We start from the raw sequence: 23,703 nt of genomic DNA on the forward strand, positions 1-23,703 counted from the left end.
TGCCCGGGAAGCACCTGCCCCCGCACCGCGCACCGCGCACCCCGCACCCCGCACCGCGCACCCCGCACCGCCCTGGGCGGCCGCAGCCGCGGGACGGGGAAGCCCCGGGCGCGCGCCCGAGCCGCGCTAAGCCGCGGCTGACCCACTTGCGCGCGCGGGGCACCGCCATTAACGGCACCGAGCTCCGCAGCCTCCCGGGGAACGACGCCGGCGCCGCCGGGGGCAGGGGGAGCGCGACGGCAGCCGTCGGGGCGCCTGAGCGCACGGCGGGGCGGGGGTCCCGGGGCGCGGCGCATCCCCCCCGCAGCCCCGCGGCGGTGGCGCAGCCGGCGTGCGGCGCGGTGCGGCTCCTACCTGCGCACAGCGAGACGGCGGCGCCCAGCAGCGGCAGGGCCAGGCGCAGCGCGGGGCCGCCCGCCCGCCACATGGCCGCGCACCGGCGGCGGGGCCGGGCCCGGTCTTCCCGCTGCTGCCGCCGCCGCGCGGGTGCCCGCCGTGCCGGCAGCTATAGCGGGGCGGGGGGGAGGGGCCCCGCCCGGCTCCGCCCGCACCTGCCCCGCCCGGACCCCCCCGCTGCGGGCGCCGCCGGCCGCGGCCTCTGCACCCCGCCCCGGCAGCGCCCTTGGCGACCGGCCGGGGGTGGGGGCGGCACCCGGCTGGGCCGCCCCCTACCCCCCGCAGCCGGCCCGGGCAGGGCGGCGTGTCCCCTTCCCACCCACCCCCCAGCCGCTCGCACCGCCCCGGGGCCGCCCGCCTGCGGCCGGCGCGCCGGGACCCCCGGGTGCCGCCCCGCTGCCCACCGGCACAGCCCGCTGCAAGTCCTGCGGGCGGACAGAGAACTGGCCCAGAAAAAAGGACTTTTCCTCCGGGTCTGGGTTTTTTTGGGTTTTTTTTTTTCTTTATTTTGGCAAATACCTGTGGGTAAGTTCTGGCACCTTTCCCATGGTTGCTTCATCAGGCTGTGCCAAATTCTCCACAAACAGCAAAATTCTGAACTGTTTTCAGGTTTTTCATTCAATAGATCTTACGATCTATTCCATTTCCAGATCCTGAAACCCCATCACCCCCTCGCAGCCTGGCTCACACAGCATCCAAAAAGCTCCCTCGTATGCTACAAACCATCATGACTTTTTTTGAAGCCACCCTGCCGCTATAACCCAGAAGCCTCAGTAGTACTTACTGGTATCATCATAAAAATCAAAAAAATTCAAATCAAGGTATAACCAAGTCTTTTCTAAAAGTGTCAGTGGAGCAGACTGTGTAGTCTGAATTGTCTTCAGGAAGATGTTGCACATGCTCCGTTTCTCTCTGTTGTTTTAAAGCAAAAACACTAGCGAGATCCCTGTTTCTGACACACTCTTAGATGAATCTCTAGGCTTTTATTCTGCCTTGTAATACTTTATTATTATTATTACATCCCTGTCAAGCCTTTTAACTTCTCTAGACAGTAATTCCTAGCAGTGATCTTTTTCTCTTTCTCTGGGTTGTTTTTGTTTGTTTGTTTTTGAATACCGAAGTTAGTGTCATTTGTCAAATCGGCGTTTTGCAGCCTACCTTGTTCTACCTGGTATTCCCAAACGTGCTGGCAGCGGTTCCATAATTGTATCAAAATACTGGGCAGAGGGGAGAAAAAAGAAAAATAAATCATCATCATCTGTTGAATTTCATTCACGTCATTTTCCTTAAGTATTTATTCAGGGTAACACCACCATCCACATTCACAAGGGCTTTGCTAGCTCCTAATCCCAGACCTTTCTCCACTGCAGATCACAGCCGAGCCTCCCCAACCCGCTCGCTGGGCTGCTTCCACACAACGTCAGAGCCAGCGCTGTTCCCAACGCCTCATCTGAGGCAGTCACACTTACGGAGTTCCAGCAAGGTCCTGGGATTTGGGAATGCAATGCACTCCAGTGCTTTGCTGCTAGCATTAGAAAATTAATTTAGGATTCTGTTCAAATTAGGAGCCTGATGCTGTGGCACGGAGCCCCAGATAATGGGAGTGCAGGCTGGCCAGCAGTAAGTGCTATGCACACGGACGCGCTGGTTCTCCCACTCCATCCCTCCAAGCTCAGACACCGCAGTGAGGCATCCCTACCGACTCGGGACCCAGAGCCTTGGATCCTTCTCCACAACCTGCTTTGGAAAGAAAAAGCAGACCTAACTGAATGATTTCCAAACATGCCAGGGGAGGAGTGCCCAGCTGTGTGGAAATAAGACCAGTGATGGAAGTTTTCACCTTCGAGTGGGGAAGCCGGGCTCGGTTCCCCCTGCAGCAGAAGCTGCCCAAGGGATGCGCCCAGGGAGCAGGCACCGACCGGCCGAGGCAGGCACATGGTCTCCTCTTCCCTTTCCCTCCTCCGAGCGCACGGGCCGTGGCTTGGCGTGCTGGCCCAGAGCACCAGGGCTGCCTGCTTAAAGCGATCCGGCCCACCGGCCCCTGAGCCCAGCTCAGCGGGGCTTGTTCGCTCCGCTGTTGTGGGTTTGCTCCGTGGATTTCATGATGTGTTTATCTCAACTAACACGCTCACATTAATACTACTCAACCTGTGTTTCTGCATTACTCTTCCACGAGCAAAAATCATTTGACTAAATGCTTTTAGAAGAAAACAAATTAACCTACACCAGTTAGAGGTTACATTTCTGAGTATATCCTGTATGAGTACAGCAAAGATGAAATCCAAGTGGTCTAGGATTTTAGACCATTAAATTAGCCATTAAATAAGACCCAAAAAAAAGCTGCTCTTCTACAACTTCTTTTCTTTTTAAATTGTTATCCAAACACATCCAGGGAAGGTATTCAGAACTCCATGTCACCCCATCATCAGTTAAATACAATGGGAATTACAACATTTTATTACAATTAAGTCCAACATGTTGATGATTTCATAGCAAACTCTATAGGTGTATGTAATATCATACTGAATAATGTAATATCATACTCAAACATATCATGGCAGCATGTTATATACCTTACTGCTTTACAAATAATGGAGAGGGATTAGAAAATACATGCTAAGATCTAATTAAAAAAAAAAAAGCCATCCAGGTTCGGGCATCAAAGCAGTAAAATAGAGGAAAAATTTGCAACTCTTTCCCTTCCGAAAGCATAGAGTTAGTAACTGCTCTCTGGCTGCAGCTTGCCAAACACCTGTTAAGCCATACGTTACCTTCATGCAGGTAAGGTATCCCAGCTTGCTCATGGCCATGGCATGAGAGAATGTCAACATCCTCACCAACACCTAGCTACTGCTCATCTTTCTGACAGAATCAGATAAACATTAACAACACAGTCCTTGGCAAATCCTTGCTTTCTCTCTCTTTGAAGATTATCAACTAAAACGAGTTTATAATTAACACTTTTTAAGTGTTTAAGTTGAAAAGGAACACTAATTATCAACTCCTGATTACTACTACCCTCTCCCTTTGTTTCTATCTTGTTATTAACAGCCTGGGTTGCTCACATTGGTAACTTCTCTGAAGCATCGCAGCAACAGAAGTGCTCCATGTTCTCATCAGCAACGCCAAAATCAGACTCCATTTGTCCTAATTAGTTTGTCCTTAGTGTACCATGGGGTTTATTAGAGTAAAATTTGTGAATGTTAATGTTTTTACAGTTTGATCTTCAGAAAGGCAAAGTGCCTGACCTTGTGTTGAAGTTAATGGAAGCTCAGGTTATAAACAGCTAAACCCACTTATCCTGTATGTACCACCTACAAGAAATCACAAAATTAGTATTGGACATACTTCTACCAGAGATTTGGTATCGTTAACCCTCGTTCTTCCATCACACAAATATAGAGGGGCTACTACATCATCTAAAGAGGACAATGCAGAACCATAGTTTTTATTAACAGTCCATGAAGATGTCAGTCTGTAATTGTCTGTTCCTGCTCCCCCCCCTCCCCACTGCAACAGGTTTTTAGCTCTATCTGCATTATTCCTTGAATAACACAGATACTGAGGGTTTTTTCAAGCATTATTTTGTTCTACATCCTGGATTTCAGGTTGGGCTGTTTTGTTTTTTAGTATCTCCTTTCTTTCTCACACCTGCTATCACAATTGCATTTTTTTGGAGAATCCGTAAGATATCAACACCGAAATGATGAAACTCCCACAGTAAGTCTCCCATTTTAACTATTTATTGTAGCAACCTTAATCCCTTCCTTCCTATTTCTCCCTCTCCACCATCCCTAGTAAAATATGGGCATAAGTTTACCTTTACTCACTGATACAGGAGGCATCTTGTAGTTTAACAGATCTAGTCCAAGAAATGCTACCTACAATTGATGTGTTATTAAACAGAAAACTCTAATCAAATCTACTCCTTCCAGAAAGTGAGGCCTGGTCTCAAACACATTGTCAAGCAAACACATATATAATGAGCACCCTAGAAATTCATAATGAATTATTTCTTTCATATCTATTATTATTATATATCAATTATTTGCAACCAGTGGGCATTTTTTGTTGCAGCACCCTTAGTCACAGAGACAGGAATATGAAGTGCCTTATTACTACTATGTTATTCAGCTGCTAAATTCTACATGACTTCTCCTTTATAAATCTGACAGCAACTTCTGTCAATAACTTTATTTATTGTTTGGACCAAATCTAACCAAAAACGTCAGCCTGAGATGCTGCACAAAGATTGCAAGACTGTTCTCCAACTCTATCAATGGGACACTATGGTTACATAGTTTATTAATGATGAGGAGCCACATGACTAACTCGATATCAGACTATTATAAACCCAAGAAGTCAGTTTAAAAGCCAGAACCTTCATCCTCATCGAGTACCTTATTCAGGTGTGGGAGAAGGGTTTCTAAGGTTTGCTCAGGGGTCTGGGGGTGCAGGTTGGTGTGAGCGATGCTCTACTGTTGTCTAGTGCCAGTTTTTTAATCCAGTCCACTTTTATCCTTGTTTGCAATTTTTACACTGCAAGGAATCTCTAAATTCGTACCCTTGTACTCTTGCCATACAAAGACAGCAGCTACATGGAAATCATGTGGGATTATCTGCATGCAGCAAAGAAAATCACACCAGCGGGTGGTCCATCAGCGCAGGCATGGTAGCTGATGATGATGCAAGTGAGAGCAGCAGAGCTGAAGGAAAAACTGTAAATGCATGTGAGTGCAGTTTTTCTGACTTCAGAAGTCCTATCCCTGACCAAGATAATCCTATCCTCCGGGCTATTTCATGGAGGAGTGAACACAGGACACAACACTCAAGCAGCACCAGCTTGCCTGAAATTTAAGAAGATTAATTGAAGCCTTACCCCCTCCAGGCTTCTTACTTTTTATGACAGTTCTCATCCCAACTTTTTTCCTTCTCCCCAGCAATCTTCTATCCCCAGTTCAATATAACATTTTTAGGGTGAGGAGATTCACTGAAAATTATCACTCACCTCAATATGCTCCATTTCATAATGTTTTTATCTTCACATCTTTACAAGACCTGGGTGGGCATCAGGAGCAGCAGACACAAGTGGATGATAACTAAAACCAAAATAATTTTTAAAAGGAAGTGCTCACATAAGATATCCTACTTATCAAAATTAGAACTTTTTGGCCTGCAAACAATACTTTAAAAAAACCCAACAAACCAACCAAAAAACCCCCACATGAATAGCCCAGACAGGTCCCACCAACGCACCTTAAAGGACAGAAATGCATCCCCCGCCGCTGCCCATTACACACTGCGCTGCAGTGGCGCAGCCCCTTCCTGAGGCTCCCCGCTCTGCCCCTCACCCCCTGTAAGCATTTCTCCTTGCTCAGAACCTGCTGAACCTAAAGCGAGCGCTATATTTTCCTTCCAAGTGCCTTGGAGCACCCACATGGCAGGGGGTAATTACTACCTACAGTCAAGGATGCAAAAAGTTGAAAAATTTGCCAAATAAAATGGTTAGCTAGAAATTGTATTTCCTCTTCTATTACAATACCAACTAACAAGGTAACATCTGTAATGTCAGTGCCATGGAACCCTGCACAAGATACGGTAAATTACTTTTAATACACAGATGACAAATTACATGAAAAAAACTTATTAAAACAATAAAGAGATTTTTGGGGGAGGGAAAGCCAACCAGTTTTTCTTTTTCTGGTTGGAGTTATGATAGAATACTGATGATGCATTAAGGCAAGAAAGTTTCAGTGAAATATATACTGCAAATCTAGTTCCCCTAAAGGGTACAGCAAAAATTCCACCCAAACTGAAGAGAATTTATCCATCTTAATGTAACATCCACCAGCCTGAGCAAGTGGGAATACAGGCTGCATCTATCCAACACCCCCTCTCCAAGAGATTATATTACTTTATACGTGTTGTTTCACACAATTTTATATACATGTATATACAGTTAGAAAACTGGTTTTGTTCATATCACACATTGGGAGTGAAGAAATACCATGACAAAACTGATACACCTGTTAATTATTGCAGCTCGTCCTAAGGGATTTCAGACTGTTCAGTGAACAGTGACCACCACGCTGCCAAAGGCTGGATGCGTCCCGTCAGCGCCCAGGGGTTCAGCAGAGACGGCTTCATTTTAGAAGAGATTTGCTGAGCTCAGGAAGAGATGCCAGCCACCCAATAACTGCACGATAACTGGTGCCTTTGGCCCAAGTAAGATACCTTGTCTGGGACAGGAGGTCTGATCCTTTGGCAGGCGTGACGTCAAGGAGAACAGAGGGAAAGTTCTCTGAAGCTGGCGCCAGGCACAAGCCTGCCCCACTCTTCTGGACAACATTTGTTCTACCGTTTTGGACACATTTAATCAATAGAAGATAAGTTTAAACACCAATTAAGTACTGGTTTGGAGACACAAACTATGTATATATATATAAATATATATATGTGTTTATATTTTTTATGTATACACATACACACACATAAGTACATATATATACACATACACACAGATATATATATAAAAGAATGCTAGCAGGGTAATGGATTGATAGACTGGATAATTCCAATGATTGAAGACTTGTTTATGAAAAGCAACATTGCAGATGCTTGCATGCCAAAGCTGGAATTTTTGATTTGGGACCTCAATACATATCTATTAGAAATGTTAAGGCACGTTGATACAAATCAAACCATACCACTTAGGCTATGGATACTGGTGGTATATTTAAGGATCTGACAAGTTCTTCCATTTCCCCCCATGTTTATATTTGTATTTACAAAAGAAAAGTAGTATGTCAGAACACTAATCATACTGCTCTATCATACCTATCAGGTCAAATGCTCTATCCAGCTTGTTCACACATCACGTGGCAATTGCCATGTGATAACTATCATTGTTATCTGTTTTAAACAAGGCCTCCTTCATATGATTTAATATTGATAACGCTGTGTGTCTTCAAAACGCACTTGAGACCTTTTGTTTCCATCTAGCCCATTAAAAACTAATTGCCTGGGCAATTCATGAGCTATTATGCTGTGTAGTATATGATGCCTGTGAAATCTGGAACAATGTATTTCAAATCATCTGTTAGATTTTAACCTTCTGCTTCAATAGGTTTCATGTAAACAAATGGCATTATGAGTATAGCTATTATTGATACAGAATTACAAGCCACTTCCATTTGTAAATTGGTTTGAAACTGAGTTTAAAACAAACAAAAAAGCCCCAACAAACCCACACTGAACCCGATCATATTCTCTCAACCTTTTTCTCCACTTTGTGCTCTGTGTATCTCCAGCCCCCAGCCTCAGCCGCTGTTTGGGAAGTACCTAAGGTTACTACAGTATGTAATACAGTCCACTGCTAATATGTACATGTACGTGCCTTTTCACAAAGCTCGTGTGATGCACGTTGTCCTGGTTTATTCCTTCAAGGGTTACCAATACTGCTTAACTCTACAGCCATGAATTTGGTGAACTGTTTGAGATGCAACAGGAGTAGAAAATAGAACAACCTGTATTTAAATTGAACTTCCATAATTTAAAAGTAGAAATCTCTATGTATATTTTTATCAGAGTAGGGGTAAGAATGAAAAGCAGCGAGCACCCTCCCTCCTCCTGCCACCTCCCAGCACTGCTGCTCCGGGGTTTGCTCGTGCAGGTGCTAGAAGCGGCTCCTGCTGAAAACCCCTGAGCTGAGGCAGCAGGCGCTGTTAATGGGCCAAAGTCGCTATTAACGGGGGGGGGGGGGGGGGGGGGGGGGGGGGGGGGGGCACTGATTGAAACAGCACTTCAGGACCTACTGAAGAGCACACTTCAGGGCACAGAGTAGGAGGCGAGCCAGGTATTCTCATCTTCCTGTGTTTCTAGAGCACTATGTGACTTGCAAGTTTGGGTCCCCAGTGCAAGTTTGAGTCCCCAGTGATCCAGGATCGCTGATCTTTCACCCTTTGTCTCTAATCTTCATCAGGTCTTTGACACACCAAATGCCAGTGAAAAACAAAAGAACAACAAAACAAAGGATGGAGGAAACAAAAAACCCACGACACTTTGAGGCTATTGTGAGGCTAATGTGCTCCCAAATTCGATGTTTGCATGGCATGGTTCATAGTAGGGCAGAAATAGTGTATCCTGGGGATTTAAGAACCCTTGGAAATGGGTAACACTATAAAAACATTTGCCAACTGGAAGTACTTCTAGGGTTGGCTGGAAAACAAGAATTTTGTTTTGTAATTTGTTTTGCTCCACATCAGGACAAAACTAAGACCTATTGAAATTTTCTGCAAACAAAACAGAACAAAATCCACAGACATCCTGGAAGAGCCGGCAGGTCAGTACTTACCACTTACCTTGGTCCTCCGCATCCCAGGTCAGTGCCCAGCTGCAGACCCATCTTGCAGTCTGCCTCCCTCCCACTCTGTTCACCCAGAAATGCTATGAAACCTTCCAAAAACTCCCATCAGAATGATACATCCCTGCAGAAACATTATATTGTTGACCGTGGCAATTAGAAAAAGAGTCAACAAATTCTCCAAACTGTTCCAAGAACCATTCTACAATTCTTTAAGTCACTCCCCTCCCAATGCTGCTTTCTACAGCTCTGAAATCTATTAGGGAGTAGCCCATAATCCTATTTACAAGTTCGTATTAGTCTCAGTGGGTGCCTTTTTGATGAGGAGAGTAATAATGGAACTTCTCAGAACACTTTAGCAATATTCAGACACAAGAAGCGTCCAAAGAGTGAGCATTAGCATAATTAAAAAGCTGCCTCTTTGATGGGACTGCTTCCTCCGCTCCTTACCTCAGTCCTCGGGATGCCCAACAGTGTCCTCCTAGCGCCAGCCCAGTGGTGACCATGCCACCTCCTCCTCACCCGCTCTTGCTTTCCTCTTCCTCCTCCTCGTGATGCTGCCGGTGCTGAGGCAGCGGTCACTGGAGGGGAGGTGGCGGCAAAGCCCAGCACGACAAAGCTGCCAACTCGGGCACTTGGTCCCGGCTCCCGCAGAGGTGAGCGAACAGCACGAGCCCAGCCCAGCTCTGAGCCTCTGCTCTGCATTGTGCCCAACCTAGGGCAGCAAGGGCTTGGCCTTACATCCACAAACCACCAGCGAAAAGCCCAGGCACAGAGGCCACTGCCTGGAGGAGGACGGTTGCTAGAGGTGCTCCTGAAACGGCGTCCTCATCAGCCATTGCCGTATGGGTGCGGACAAGAACACAAGTTTGCCATCCCGCAGCTCCATGACACTAACCCTGGGCTGGGGATCAGGCCAGGGTGTGCTGGGCACCAGGGCTTAGGCAGTGAGCCTCCTGTGGGGAGCTCCTAGCGACCCATTTTGGAACCATCTCCCTGGGGAAGTGGGAGGAGAAGAGATCCACCAGAAATAGCAAAAGGAAAACTGGACCATCTGCTGGGAACTGCTGCAGACAGCCAAAGGAACAAAGGGCAGGAGTAAAGGCCAGAGCCCTTTCCCTAAAGGCTTCCATTTTAATTCCAGATCCTTGTAAAACAGAGCAGAAGACACAATATTGAATTCTGTGAAGTTTCTCAAGTAATTTTTTAAAAAGGTGCTTGCAGAGAAAATACAATTTAAGATCATCTCATTTCAGTGAGCAATTAGAAACAGTAAAATACCTTTCTTTTTTTACTGTTATCAGCATTCTTTCTCCTAACAAAGATGGGTAGTCATGTATTTTAAATACACACAGAATCTCATTACAAGCAACTTGACATAGTGAATTCATCATTTTTCAGCCTGTTTTCAGTGTAAGTTGAAATACAAACTTGAACTCTGGCCATAGTGTTGATCGATCATACACTTTAAGCATTACGTTGTCTCAAGCGTATGTCCAGTGCTTGAACTCCTGTCAGAACACACCGCTGCTTGCGTTCGATGCTTCTTAAACAGCTGTTTAAGCTAAAAACCAGCTGTTGTGTATGACAAATATTAAGCTGTTTTTAACTCCATGCATTAAAGACTACAAGATCCACATACAGTAAATAACCAAACAAGGATAGATGGGTAGACAAAAGGCATCATTTTCCCCTCCTTATTTTGCAGCTTCTTCGTACACCAAGTTACGGTAAGCTTTGCTTTGCTAGCAGTTTGGCTATCATTATAAACTGTGCTTGAGACCTCTCAATGCCTTCTATTTTAGAGCGTAGGCTAAAGATATGTTCTCTTTCTTGGAGGTAGACAATGTAATGCCATAGCTACATTTGCTTCAGAATAAAATTCCTGGCTAGCACCCAACAGTTCGCTATCCCCACCACCACCTTCGGCAGGTATTGCATTTTAAGGCTCCAGGTTTACAGGAAAACGTTCCCAGAATAGAGAGATCTATGCCGTGAATCTGAAATATTTATGGTATTTGGGGTAGGGAGGTTTTTTGGGTGGTGAAAGATGAAGAGAACTGCTGTGGAGACCTATGGGGGAAGAGACTGGTGTGATATGAAGTCTGTAAGTCAGCCATCAAGCTGACTCATAACCTTTTACAATCAAAAGAGTAAGCTGGCTGCGAGTTTTAATGTCGTTAACAAAACCCCTCAGCCTGGCTAAGTTTGATTTCCTTCTGGCGCAGCCCTCCACAGCTGACGCACGGCTTCTCCCTGAGCCTGCAAGGAGACAGAGCAGCTCCCGGCGGTGAGAGGGGGGTGGGCACGGTCAGAGGCGCTGCCCCCCAGACACCGTCCCTCCGCAGGGACCGCTCTCGGGAAAGCACGGAGGGGGAGTTGGGAGCGGCGGCAGAGGGGGTCTTCAGCACCCAGGGCCGGGAAGGGGCTGCGCGGGGAGCAGGGCGCGATGGACGCTGGCACAAGACGCGAGGTGCCCACCGCAGCAGCCAGCCCACCGCAGCAGCCAGCCCACCCCAGCGCCGCCCCCGCGGCCGTCCCGCCTGCGCTGGCTGGATCGGCAGCAGCCGGGAAGGAGCGGGCACCTCCAGCTGCCACACATCCCCGAGGCCGGGGCGCCGGGCAGCGCGGGGCCGAGCCTGGGCAGACCCTCCCCGGCAGCAGCAGAGCCGCCCCCACGGCACCTCCAGGGCTCGGTGGGATCTCGACGCTCCAGGACATCACCCCAGCTTATTTAAGCGGCACAACTCCCAGCCCGCTGTCTGCTGCGGGTGTGGGCAAGCACAGCACTCAGCAAAACTTGCCAGTACTGCAGACACCTGTGCGATCGTTCCCGTCAATAAAACCCGTAACACGCACCCCGTTCCCAACCACGGCAATGAAGCTCCCTGGGCTCCCACAGACACCCGCACCAAGGACACTGGGCACGCTGCGCCTGACCAGCAGCTCCCGACACAGGTCCCACACCCCGCTGAGTTACCACAGTGTGTTTAAGGGCTCTCACTGCAGTTAAGTGATTAGAAAAACATCAAAAACGGGTAAAATCCCCAACTCACTCTTGAGGTTAGATCTTGATTTTTCAGTTCTACACTGACAAAACATGAAAATTGCAGCCTTACTCCACAAAGGCAGACCAGTATCCTTAAACTGGTAGAAAGAAGCAACCATGAAGTGCAGCATTAAGTTAGGAACTGCCGTGAAAGCAGTGCAGTACCGCCACCAGCACACCCTCTGCCTCTTCCTCCCTTCCCTGAAGTACTGCCTCACAACAGTTAATCAGGTCAGAGCATGCTGGCTCCTTCTATATGCTGTGAAAGCCACCAAAGGAAAAAAAAAATTTAAAGCTCTCCAAGATGCCTACGGGAAGAAGAAAAATAAGCTGTTGAAGCTGAATGCAGCACCAGCTCTTCATTTTTTGAAAGGAACAGATTTTAGCATAGTAACACACACATGGAGCTGCTAAAACCGATGCTGGTATCTGAATGTTGTTGATTTTAGGAGTTCAGGGCTTCTGTGACAGTGAAAACCCTCAGTCATTGCACTGGAAAAGGCAGGCAGTGTTTTGGTGGGGACTGCAATTGGAAAGACAAATTGGTAATTATTGATGTTGGGTAATATTTAAAATCCACCTCACATCATCTGTGCATCAGCTGTTCCATCATTCACGCAGTTCACGAAGATGAAAAACCCTGGGGCAAAACCCTCAGCCCACGTCGAGGCGCGCACTGGAGCCCCATAACAGTGGCTGCCTGCCCAGGAGGACCGAGTCACTTTTTTGGGATGCTTCCCCCTCTTCGTCCCGGGCATGGCTGTCCTGCACCCCCCGGTGAGGGCTTGGCTCCATCCCCTCCGCCTGGCTCCCTGCCGGGTGTGAGCCTGCCCCACGCCAGGGCCGGGGGAAAGCACAGCCCAGGAGGGCTGCACAGCACCCTCCGCGCAGTCACGGATATAAGGTAGGAACGTTTTGGTCAAGAACAAGCAGAGATGTTTATTAGATCTGTAAGTATAAAGAGAGACCTGAGGAGCTACGCCAGACTGGAGGACCGGACACGTACACCAGCTCTCGCGCTGCTCTGCCAGGGCTGCACCCCCAGGTTGAGACACATTGCTGGGACAAATGCCACTACGCACAGAGCAACACACAGTAACAACTGTGGTGGAAAGGGGGGAGTTTGTTTTTTTGTTTGTTTTTTAAAATCAACAACCAAAAAAACCCCAACAACTATGTCTCCCAAGTCTGGCAGCTGGCAGGCACTTTGGTGTATCATTACAGGCCACCATCCCCAAGAGGACCATGTGCCTGGACCTCTAAGCAGTCTGGCTGGTACACAACAGGGTGATCCTGTGAGCAGATGTCCCAAACACCCCTTGGAAGATCCCTTTTGCAGACTCCACACAGATCTCCATCACGCAGGATCTGGAGGTAGCAAGATGAGTCCATTAACCAGTGAGAAACCACACTTTCCACAGAGAAGGTTCCAGCTTCTACTCCGCGATACCAGAGGTCCCTCTAGCAGCCTCTCTTCCACCGTGACGGGCCGAGACTGACGTAAAACACATACGACTGCACTTTGCTTTTCCTGGCACACTTTGGCTTGCATCTTGGCACAGTTTCTTGGTTCAGGCACTAGAAGCGTGGTGGGTTTTTTCCTTCCAACTGGGGATAAAGCAAACGTGCTATTCCCAGGTGAGAGCATGTCACAGTACACCATTAACTCTGCATTTGATAAAATGCTTACTTTTCCCACACAAATCTTAGCTTTAAAATGTAAAAAGGTATTCTGTTGTTGAGAAAGATTTAACTTCTCTCTATATAAATGGAACAGCAGCTGTAATGTCTTTGTTTCAACTCTCCAATGCCAACCACTATGCCAAGGCTGATCTTTTTGCACAGCAGACATTTTGCCCTGCAGGGAAGATAACTCCTCCTTGTCCCTCCCTGTCAAAACAGTTTAATCCAGGTAAATAAAAAGATTCTGGAAAGCGTGATATGGATTTTTCAGGAAAAACTCCAGCACAGGAGAGCCCACAAGGAAAGTTACAGACAAGTGAGAGGAAGCAGTCAGTGACTTCCCTACAGCAACACTAACTTTGAGTCACTGGCCTGAGGCTACTTGAGGCAGCCATCCCCAGGACAACTGTCAGAGTGCAGTATATTCCTACCAGCAGTAAACAAGCCTTCTGCATCTGAGAAAGAGAAATCCAAACAAAAAGCAACCCCCCACCCCCCAAATCTAAAGTACCTCTGCTTTTTGCCTAGCCTCCCTCCTGTAACTGGCGGGTGGTCATACCTATCAACAGGATAAGCCGTATCAGTGCTACTCATGCATTGATGAATCATTTTATTTATTTTTTTATATTGCCAGGCCTCCTCTTCCCAGGGCTCTAATACACAGCCAGGCACTGTTCAAATGACAGCACGCCAGATCCATACTGGCTCTGCCAGTGCAAATCCGCCAGACACATGAATAATTCAACTTCAACCATGGAACTGCTTGTGCCATCTCCATAGTAATAAATGCAGCGACACCCTTAATGCAGCAGATTATATATAAGCATTCCAAATCTCTTTAAAAGATTAGATTTTATGGGGGTATTAGGGAACATCAAGTAATAAGCATGCTGGAAAAATAGCGTGGGAGGTGGGGGTGTCATCTTCACAAACATCACTTGGAAACCCTCCCCACTGCCCAAGCCTTGACAACTTGAAGGGAAAAGCAGCAACACGTTTTTGCCTATAACTGTCCAGACACTTGAAAATGAGGTTAAATAACACAGACCACGGATAACCCTTCACTGGCTATCACCGAGTTCTTCCTTCCCTGCTCCCAGGCACACCACCCTGCAGTTCAAGAGGACTGCTGAGAATGCTGCTATTTCTGCTGTTCTTTGAAAGCATGGACCCTGACTACCCTCAGTAGCAACTATACATTAGAAAAGCACAGTGCTGAATGACCTATCCCTAAAATCAAGGGATAAGAAATTGCTATGAAATTACTTCTTAGTTGTTTTCCACTCAATTTTCTCGATTCGTTTGTCAAATAGTCACCTAATTAAAAAAAAAAAAACAAACTAGTTAACATTTCAAACAGTTCAGTCAAAGTCTGGATCAAAAATACTTCATCAGCACAGCATGAATGCAAATTTTGTTCAAAATAATCCCTGCACGTTTTCATACGCAAAAGGAAGCTACTAGCAGCAGCACCAATGAAAATGACCTTGTCTAGCACACTGATGAGTGCCTAGCAGTCACAGCACTGAACGGACTTTTTTTACCCTGCTGATAGCTTGCCTGGATAATCTTCTTTACCTAACATGAGATAAATGGGGTATTACTGGGATGGGTTTATGGTTTGTGTTTTTATCCTTTAGTTGGGTTATCCCCTGGGAAGGGCAATGGAGCTGGGGCAGGGGCTGGGGCACGAGCCTGATGGGGGGTGGCTGGGGGAGCTGGGGGGTTCAGCCTGGAGAGGAGGGGGCTCAGGGGGCCCCTGATCGCTCCCTACAGCTCCCTGGAAGGGGGCTGCAGCCAGGGGGGTCGGGCTCTGCTCCCAGGTAACAAGCGACAGGACCAGAGGGAACGGCCTCAAGTGCACCGGGGCAGGGTCAGACTGGGCACTGGGGAACATTTCTTCATGGAAAGGGTGGTCAGGCACTGGGACAGGCTGCCCAGGGGGAGGTGGGGTCACCGTCCCTGGGGGTATTTAAAAGACACGTAGATGTGGTGCTGAAAGACATGGCTTTGTGATGGGCTTGGCATTGGTTGGACTTAAAGACCTTAAAGGTCTTTTCCAACCTAAACGATTCCGTAGTTTTGTGCCTTATAGACAGGGAGAGCCAAGACTCCGGTTTTAATTCACACTGAAGTTCCACAGTCAAGTCTTGATCCAAACTCAGGAGAGGCCAGTGATTCCCAGAGGCCAGCCCTGGAGAACTGTGCACTTCCTTGCTGCAGGGCCTGCATCCTGCAGCATCCCAACCAGTCCTAGCACAGCTAACAGACTGGTACCCAGTGCTGCAATTAGAAAATTCTGATCTTCAGAGACAGCAGAATAAACAGCTATTGGATATACTGAGCTGCTTCCAACCTGAAGTCACGTTGATCTTACATACATGGTACTTTTCAGAAGATGCTACAATGCAGAGAAGTGATGGATCAAGCGTTTAACCATAACCATCTTCCCTAATATCTAGTAAGATGAGCATTTGAGAAAAGCACTGCAAATCAAGCCATCATGGCCAGATTTGTTATGAATTATCTGCATGACAGATTGTCTCTCTCCTCCAACACCTGTACTGGAAAAGGTTGGAGATGTGAAAACCCAAAGTAAAAAACCAAAACCAATCAACCTAACCAGCCACTTTAAATGCACATTGCACACTGAACAGTCACCTCTGGCTCCAACCCTGTCGACCGGTAGCTACCTCCCCTCTCACCCTCCACGGTCCAGATGTCCCTGGCTATCCCCCTCGCTAAGCACCGCAGCAGCCTGGGACCTCTGCAAGAGGTTGCCTCGCTTCCCGTTTTAAATACTGATGCCCCTTCTATCACAAATACATGTGAAAGGGGTATCTACGTGTGTGCACCTAGAACTAAAGAACTTCAGGCAATACTCTGTATCAGAAATAATCACTAAATACAGCTACTCATTTTGCAGGTTTAACTGTCACTAGTTGCTTCCATTCATACAGCATCTTCAATCCATCAGACAGACTCACCCGAGTCATTGCTGAAATACTGCCCCCCCTGGGCTGCAGTTATTTAACAGTCAGCCCAGTCTGCCTCACATACACAAACCAGTTTAAAGCAAACTGGAACGTATTCAGGCAACTGACCATTTGACTCCTTATTAAAACCTAACAATAAAAACTAACCAGATCCTGCTTTTCCTATGTTTTTTGCAGCAGTGGATCTGCTCAGTCTCATCAAGTATTATTAACAGACCTGGCAACTGGCATCAGTGCCGTTTGCTCCGCAGAGCTATTGTACCACGCAGTCTCTTAGCCCCACGCAGTACCTACCCCACAAACCTGGGTGTTATTTCTGCACCAAAAATGCAGAAAAAGAAAGGCATACCACTTGGCCAGAGTAGGACAAGGAAGCCTGGGGCCGGGAAGGAAAAGTTACAGAGATAAAGGAGAGCAGGATCTGGCAGACTTAAAGCACAGAAGGGAACTTCAGAGAAATTTTTTAACCCAGAGAGGAAACAAGTCTGAATAGCTAATTACTATCCAGGTCCTTGAGATCACCCGGAGGATTTCAAGCCCACGAATAAAGGAGTTCTTTTCCAAGGATGAAAGGGCACTGTCACTTCCTAGCCACTACTCCACTTGGCATAACAAATTAGCTGAGAGTATCAAGAGGTACAGGCAGAGTAAAAGAGCTCTCTGCGTACAAAGCTGAGTCGTTCCCCCTAAGGCTAGGGCATAACACACATCCCCTGCAAGACATGCTCTAGGAGGTCTGCACGAACACAGCTGATGTCACGTCCAAGGAAAGTACACCAGTTCCCTGCTGTACTATTTTGGGATCCAGTTCAGCACAGGAAAAAACCACCCAGACAAACAACTGTTAACAGCCTCAGTACCTTGGTGTTCTACTCAGTATTGACCTGGACAAACTCTACGCACCTGCAAGCATATGCCTGGAGATACCCACTGCTGCATTAGTATACCTTCGTTACTAATAGGCAGTAAGAGAACTAAAACACTCTTTCATTTGACTTGAAAACGTTCTATTTAATTTATACAAATAACTACTAAATAGAAAAAGTAGATTAAAACAAAATAGTTATTTTTCTGGCAGAGTTTAAATGCATATTATATAGCTTAGAAGAAATAAAATGCATTTTCCCCACAGCATTCATGACCTAAAGTTCTAGTTAATTCCTCCATTGCGTTCCTTTTCTAGATCGGTAAGATTCTAGACACAATGTCATGTGGGTAATGGCTATATATATGTTCCGTATTCAAACTGAAAATATGTTACAGACCACACACCTACAAATGTGAAGCACTTAAAATGTGACTATCAAGTTGTAATATGATAATACAGAAAACAGTTTATGTTTCAGGTTATATTGTGTTACAAAAACATCTGTGTAAGAATTCATGAAAGAGGCCACATAAAAATAAGCTTTAACTTTATGCACTTATTTTACAGTTTAAAAAACTGGCAAGTGCACTAGTAATAAATAATTTGCAAGTTTTGTATAAACGAGAAATTCCTAATGTTCAGCATTATTGTAAACATCAGTACACATGTAAAATGCAGCTAAAATCTGACAGTTACATTTTCAGTTTACCAATTTCCTATTATTCAGGCATAGATCAATGTAGTATACAGCCAATCATATTTTTGGCAAGTCATGTCATTAAAATTAACAGTGACAGTGCAAGTAAGGAATGCAAAGAATTCCTAGTGCAATAAAGAAGAGAAGCACAGGCAATATTGCTGATTAAAATTTACCACTTCCATGTGTTCACCCTGGGAGTGATTAGGAGAATTAAAAAAAAAAAAAAAAAAAAGAAAAAAAAAAGGAAAAAGCTGTTCAAAGCCATTAATTAATGCCCTGATCTTGTCTTAGGATTTCTCTGTCTTCCTTCAGGCCACTACCTTTGCAACAGTACATCCAGCGTGAGTCTTTATAGCTTGACCATTTGTGAAATGCCCATTGTAGTCACTGAGCAAAGTCCATATGGTTCCGATGTCTCCCACACAGATGGCTTGGTAAGAACTTCTGCCTCTATAAGTAGCCACATGGGGACCAATCGTATAAACTGTCTGGCCAGACTACTTCTGAACCAGACAAATGCCTTCCTACCAGGAGAGCACCACGAGAAGAAGGTCAACAGTCAGCTTTCAGTTTATCTAAGGAATTATCAATTTTGGTCAAAGTCTTTTTGATTCGCAGGGCTGTTAGTCTGGCTGATGGATTTTGATACCAGCATTCTTTCATCAACTTGGCAAGTGATGTTAATGTCTGGGAAAAAGATTAAAACACACAAAACACACATGTAAGTCCACAAGTAACAAGCCAAGAAAGCACTTCATTGGGTGAAGCACCAACACAATAAGGTTTTATGGCCTTATCAATACTAGTTTTCAGAGCCTACAGACAGTTTATTGCTATCTAGCAAATACACAGCTTTTAAGTGTTGAAAAAAGAAAAAAAAGTTTCACGTTTGGTTAAATCAAGGGAATAGCTGGACAACAATTTGGCTGGAGTGACAAGCTAGTGTAGTTTTAAACAGCTGACGTTTGGGGGTTTTTCTAATGAAGAAAACACTCTACAAAATCTCTTTTCAATGAAACTGGCTCCTGCAAGATCAGCAAAGGAAGCCAGAGAAGGCACAGATTTTCTGCCAGCGATTTCACCATGTCCACCATTTAAATTGCTGGGATTCACAGCTGGTTGGTGCAGCAGTACAGGCCATGACTCTACAGCCAAAATCTTATAGATGGGACCTTGTCCTTGCTGGCCCTAGCCAGCTGTACAGATTCAAACCAACCTCCACAGCTTCAGTAATAAGGAACAAACCAGCTGGTCAACCTGGAGAGTTCAGGCTGATTCTGGTGAAGAAAAATAAACTTCAGCATTAGGCTTTCAGAAAGAACAGCAGTCCCTTCTCCTGTAGACAGGAGAGACCCCAAAACTGTTGTAAAATCACATGCTTATGAGCCACAAAGTCCTATGCAGACTACCTTCCCCTTCAATAAATTTCCCCTTGGAGAGATGATATCAACATAGGAAGAGCAGCTTCAGAACAGTTACTGTTAAATTGGGCTACTAAAAGGCTAATCTGTGAATAGCTCAGACTTAAGTCATAAGTTTGCTTATTGCATTTCTTCCTGCTCCAACGTAAAAGGTCCATGCCAGCATGCTTCTGAGATCTGTACAGGTAAAGTTCCTGACAAGTAGCACTGAGATCATTTCAATTTCAAATTATAATTGAAAATAACTTTCATGATTTTATTTCAAAAGAAGAAAGGTCGGCTTGTTATCTTCTGCAAACCACTCGCAAGCACACCTACTTACAGGGTCTGAGAACCATCTGTTGGGAATGTTCGGCCTTTGCTGATCTACACAGACCACTTTTCTCATGTCTTCAAAACTGGGATCATTTGGAACCAAGTCATAAAATGGTGGTTTATAGTCTTCCACAATACCTGGTGAGACACAAACAAGAGAGGCATTATTTAATGACTGCGCCAGTGAAACAGCACTGCTGCACAGAAAGAGAGAACGCATGACCTAGCCATTTAAGAAGCACAGAAGTCTTTTAGAAGTTAACACAATGTCAAGCAGCCATTAAACAGAACAGCACTTACTATCATAGCAACAGCTTTTTCTATCCAAAATGTTAATCAATTGGCTCATATTACAATTCCACAAAGTAAAACTATATTCATTTTGCAGATGCTTGAGCTGAAATGCTGCAAAAAATTCACTTGCCAAAAGGCCATCTTCTATAATGCATGGAGGTTTACTGACTACCATGAAACTGGGATTTCTACTAGCAAATGTAAAAAATTTAAAGGTCTGCACTGTGGTTTTTAATAGGATTACCACACATTTTGCATGGTTTTATGATTCCTGAAAGCGTCCAATAAGCATGTCAGCATCTACAGACCCTCACGCTGGTGCCTTAAGTGATTTTGGTTTTGGTTATTAATAAAGTAAAATACACAGGGTACTGGGTACCACATGCCACCACAAAGCCAAACACCTGAGAGCCTGTGGCATCCAGTGTCTGAACGTATTTTCTAGGATGCTGCATTGAAAAACGGGCTTGTGTGTGTGCTCTCAACTTGGCAACCAGCTCACATAAAACTGGCAGGCTAAAAAGCCTTTTGCCTACTCTAAGACATGCATGCAGCACTGTTGTTTCATCAGTGGATTAAGCTCACAAGTGATCTACAGGGAGCTCAACTTTCTTAGGAAGCCAATTTAAAAACTGGTGTTCAAAAACAGGCATTTGGGTCAGCAGCCTGGAAGAACACCAAGCAAATGAGGCCCTCTATGTACAGTAGAAACATGGTCAGAAGATTAAAACTGCTTTTTGGTACACTGGCAGCTGTCCCACAGTCAGATGTACGTGAAATCCAGGAGAATTTCTGTTGCTTTGGATATACTGAAGTTTAAAAGAGGTTCTCAAACTTTGTTACAGCGGTTTGAGTTTTAGTTTTCTTGTTCTGTTGGAGGTGAAGATCAAAATCCCATAGATACTCTGTAAAAATCCCTATCTGTGATGAACAGTTGAAAAGGGAAATGGTCTTCAGGAAATTGCAACTCCCTTAGAACACAGTAGAACAGTTCAAAGATCTGTCTACGCAAGTGAGTTACCATAGCAAAGTAACTAGCAGACTGCAGGTTTGCCCTGTGGTATTCTGACATGGATGCAGAAGGACAGACTATATCACACAGTGCGTAAAGCAGCATCACCCATCCATCCACCTCCTTCGGTTAATTCATAATTGTGTACACCAAGCATCACCTATGCGGCTGAACTCTTGCCTTTACACTCCTCCTGCTTCCTCGCAAAACACAGAAAAAAGTTTATTGCGAGAACTCAAGAATACAAAAAGCCTCCTTGTGTATCCACACTGTCTATGCTGTTGTTTCAGATGAAGTAGTGGCTTTATACGAGTCAAATGCAGAACTTCACAGCTATGTCATATAGCCCTGAAAATGTTTCCAGGGTCACCAGGACATTACAGATTAACTTTATCACTAAAAGAGAGTGTCTGGTTCTAATTTACTATTTTCATGTAGTCTTTCCAAAGTATAGGGTATATAACTAGCTATTTCAGATAAGACGTGCAGTAATAAAGATGAAATTATGTGGGTCTAGCCTTTGCTCCAGTAGAGTGCTCTGATCTACCACAGCCAAACAGCACAGTCCCTGCGGGACCACTGCTGGCTCTGCAGCAGCCTGTCGGCAGTGCCAGCGAGCCACTGCAACCTCTAGCCCACACTGCCCTGCTCACAAAACCATCACTGAACTGTGACACGCTTCCCTCGCCCACTGCCCTGGGAGAGCGAGCCTGCCGCTCGCTACGAGCCAGACCTCAGGGTCCATCAGCGCGACCTACAGCTTGCCGCTTTCCGCATGCTTTTAAGATGACTTCTGTCATTTATACTACATTCTCCCCCTCCCCCGGGTTGCTGGCTTTTTGCTACTCAAATCAACTAGGACTCACACATACAGTGGCATTTTCTTGACGTTTATTCTTTGTTACTGTAATAAATGTCTTCACAGTTATTCTTTGTTACTGTAACACCAGCTTGTCCTATGCATGCAGGAACCTAACTGCTGGAGCAAGGCACGGGCTATGCAAACACCGAAGCGACAGACACAGCCTTGCAGATAACACAATGATCACATACCCAGGGGTGGCTTTGAGCAACAACCGTCTTTCAGCTTCTGATGTTACTATTGATATTGAACAAGATCACAATACCTGGAACAACAGTGAAAATTCACAAGGAACAGAACTCTCAGAGCCAGGCACTGGGTAAGCAACGATGCAAGGCACTGAACACTAGGAAGAGAGCACATTCAAAAAAGCAGCGACCTCCACTCTACAAGGAACACACACTGTTCTATTTTAAGTGAGTAAAATACTGATTTGGGGGCTTAAATCACATTTTCAAGCACAGAAAGGAATGCTGAGTGGCTCCTGATATAGCACAAAGACAATATGTAAGTAGTCTTGGTTGTGGAGAAGGAGTTTCCTATAACATTTTCCTCCTTACATTAAGCCACAATAAGAAAGTGCAGAGAATCACTGTGTCACCTCGAGGACTGTTTGATAAGTTAAAAAAAATGAATTCAAAGTTTTAAAAAGTTAAACATGTAAAAGTAAAAATTAAAAAAAAATTAGAATAAAATTTTAAAAAGCCATCAGACTTATTAGCCAGATTACAACTTCAGAGTCTCCACAAACTGAAGCACTAAACCAGGCTGGCTCACTGCAACAGACTCTGCAACGAGATGGCAGCAAAAATTTCTAGTACACTTAACTGACGAGTGCCTCTGGCCCACCCCATCACCCAGCTCACAGGAGCATGCTACCTTGACCTCAGCATGCTCACTCCCAGTGCTGAAGTCTTACTACAAATCAAACAGGGTTATCTGAGCGATCACCTGATGAAGTAATGATTTCCACACTGCTAAATACTAGGATTAGAGAGAAAATGTTTACTCCACTTCAAACCAGTGCAAGGAAGTGTAATTACTTATGGCAACAGCCAAAAATACAGAGCAATTAGAAGTACGTACTGTGGCATTAGTATCACTACTGTCTTAAATTTAAGACTTTAGACATGACTCAATGTCATGATGTATCTGTATTACCGTCAAAAGTGCTTCCACAGTGGCACTGAGCTCAGCCTAAATCAAAGTACCACATCATTTAGCCATCACCTTTGGCAGGTCTGCAGCCCATGCTGAGTTCCATACCATCTTGGTGAAGCTGCCAGCACGATCTAAGCTCTCCGGTTGAACGTAGCTCAGGTACATTTTCTGTGAACTGCAGTTACTGCCGCAATACATACATACCAGAACTTCAGCACAGAAATATCTAAATAATAGGTACTGTTTCACGGAAGTCTCATTTCAAGAGGTAACTAGGTAAGACTACATGTATTTTTTATGTATACATATATTACGTATGTACAGTATAGACGCACAAAAGTATAAACGTATATTCATACACGAAGAGAGCCAGACATCTAAATATTCCACACAGGATGACCAGCCTCCAAAACAGTCCTGTGGCAAGGCAGATTCCAGATGAACTACTCAAAATTCAAGAGTGGCAATTAAAACAAAACTTATGAGTGTTATATATGTGAATGTTTGTCATCACACAGGCCAGCTGCTATGTTCAAACAGCCAGCACTACCCGGTGCCTGTGCAAGCACGTACCCCTGCAAGCA

At 45.5% G+C, this 23,703-nt stretch overlaps 2 protein-coding genes across 5 annotated transcripts in view; both read right to left on the bottom strand.

The window, feature by feature from the left end:
- ACVR1C (activin A receptor type 1C) overlaps positions 1-14,320 on the bottom strand; it is a 51,412-nt gene extending 37,092 nt beyond the window's left edge. For all 3 annotated transcript variants that reach the window (XM_080398684.1, XM_080398685.1, XM_080398683.1), the window contains exon 1: positions 355-14,320. In XM_080398684.1, coding sequence (XP_080254810.1) covers positions 355-427 — 73 coding nt within the window. In that variant the 5' untranslated portion in view covers positions 428-14,320. The remainder of the gene's footprint in view (positions 1-354) is intronic.
- Positions 14,321-17,884: 3,564 nt separating this feature from the next.
- The window catches only part of ACVR1 (activin A receptor type 1), a 67,673-nt gene continuing 61,854 nt past the window's right edge, over positions 17,885-23,703 (bottom strand). Inside the window, exons 9-10 of one of the 2 annotated variants that reach the window (XM_080398686.1) lie at positions 19,794-19,928; positions 17,885-18,741 (exon numbers count right to left, since the gene is read on the bottom strand). In XM_080398686.1, coding sequence (XP_080254812.1) covers positions 18,641-18,741; positions 19,794-19,928 — 236 coding nt within the window. In that variant the 3' untranslated portion in view covers positions 17,885-18,640. The remainder of the gene's footprint in view (positions 18,742-19,793; positions 19,929-23,703) is intronic. The other variant, XM_080398687.1, reaches the window with a different exon arrangement.

The sequence above is a fragment of the Falco punctatus genome (assembly GCF_963210335.1).
Source record: "Falco punctatus genome assembly, chromosome: 8".
NCBI lineage: Eukaryota > Metazoa > Chordata > Aves > Falconiformes > Falconidae > Falco > Falco punctatus.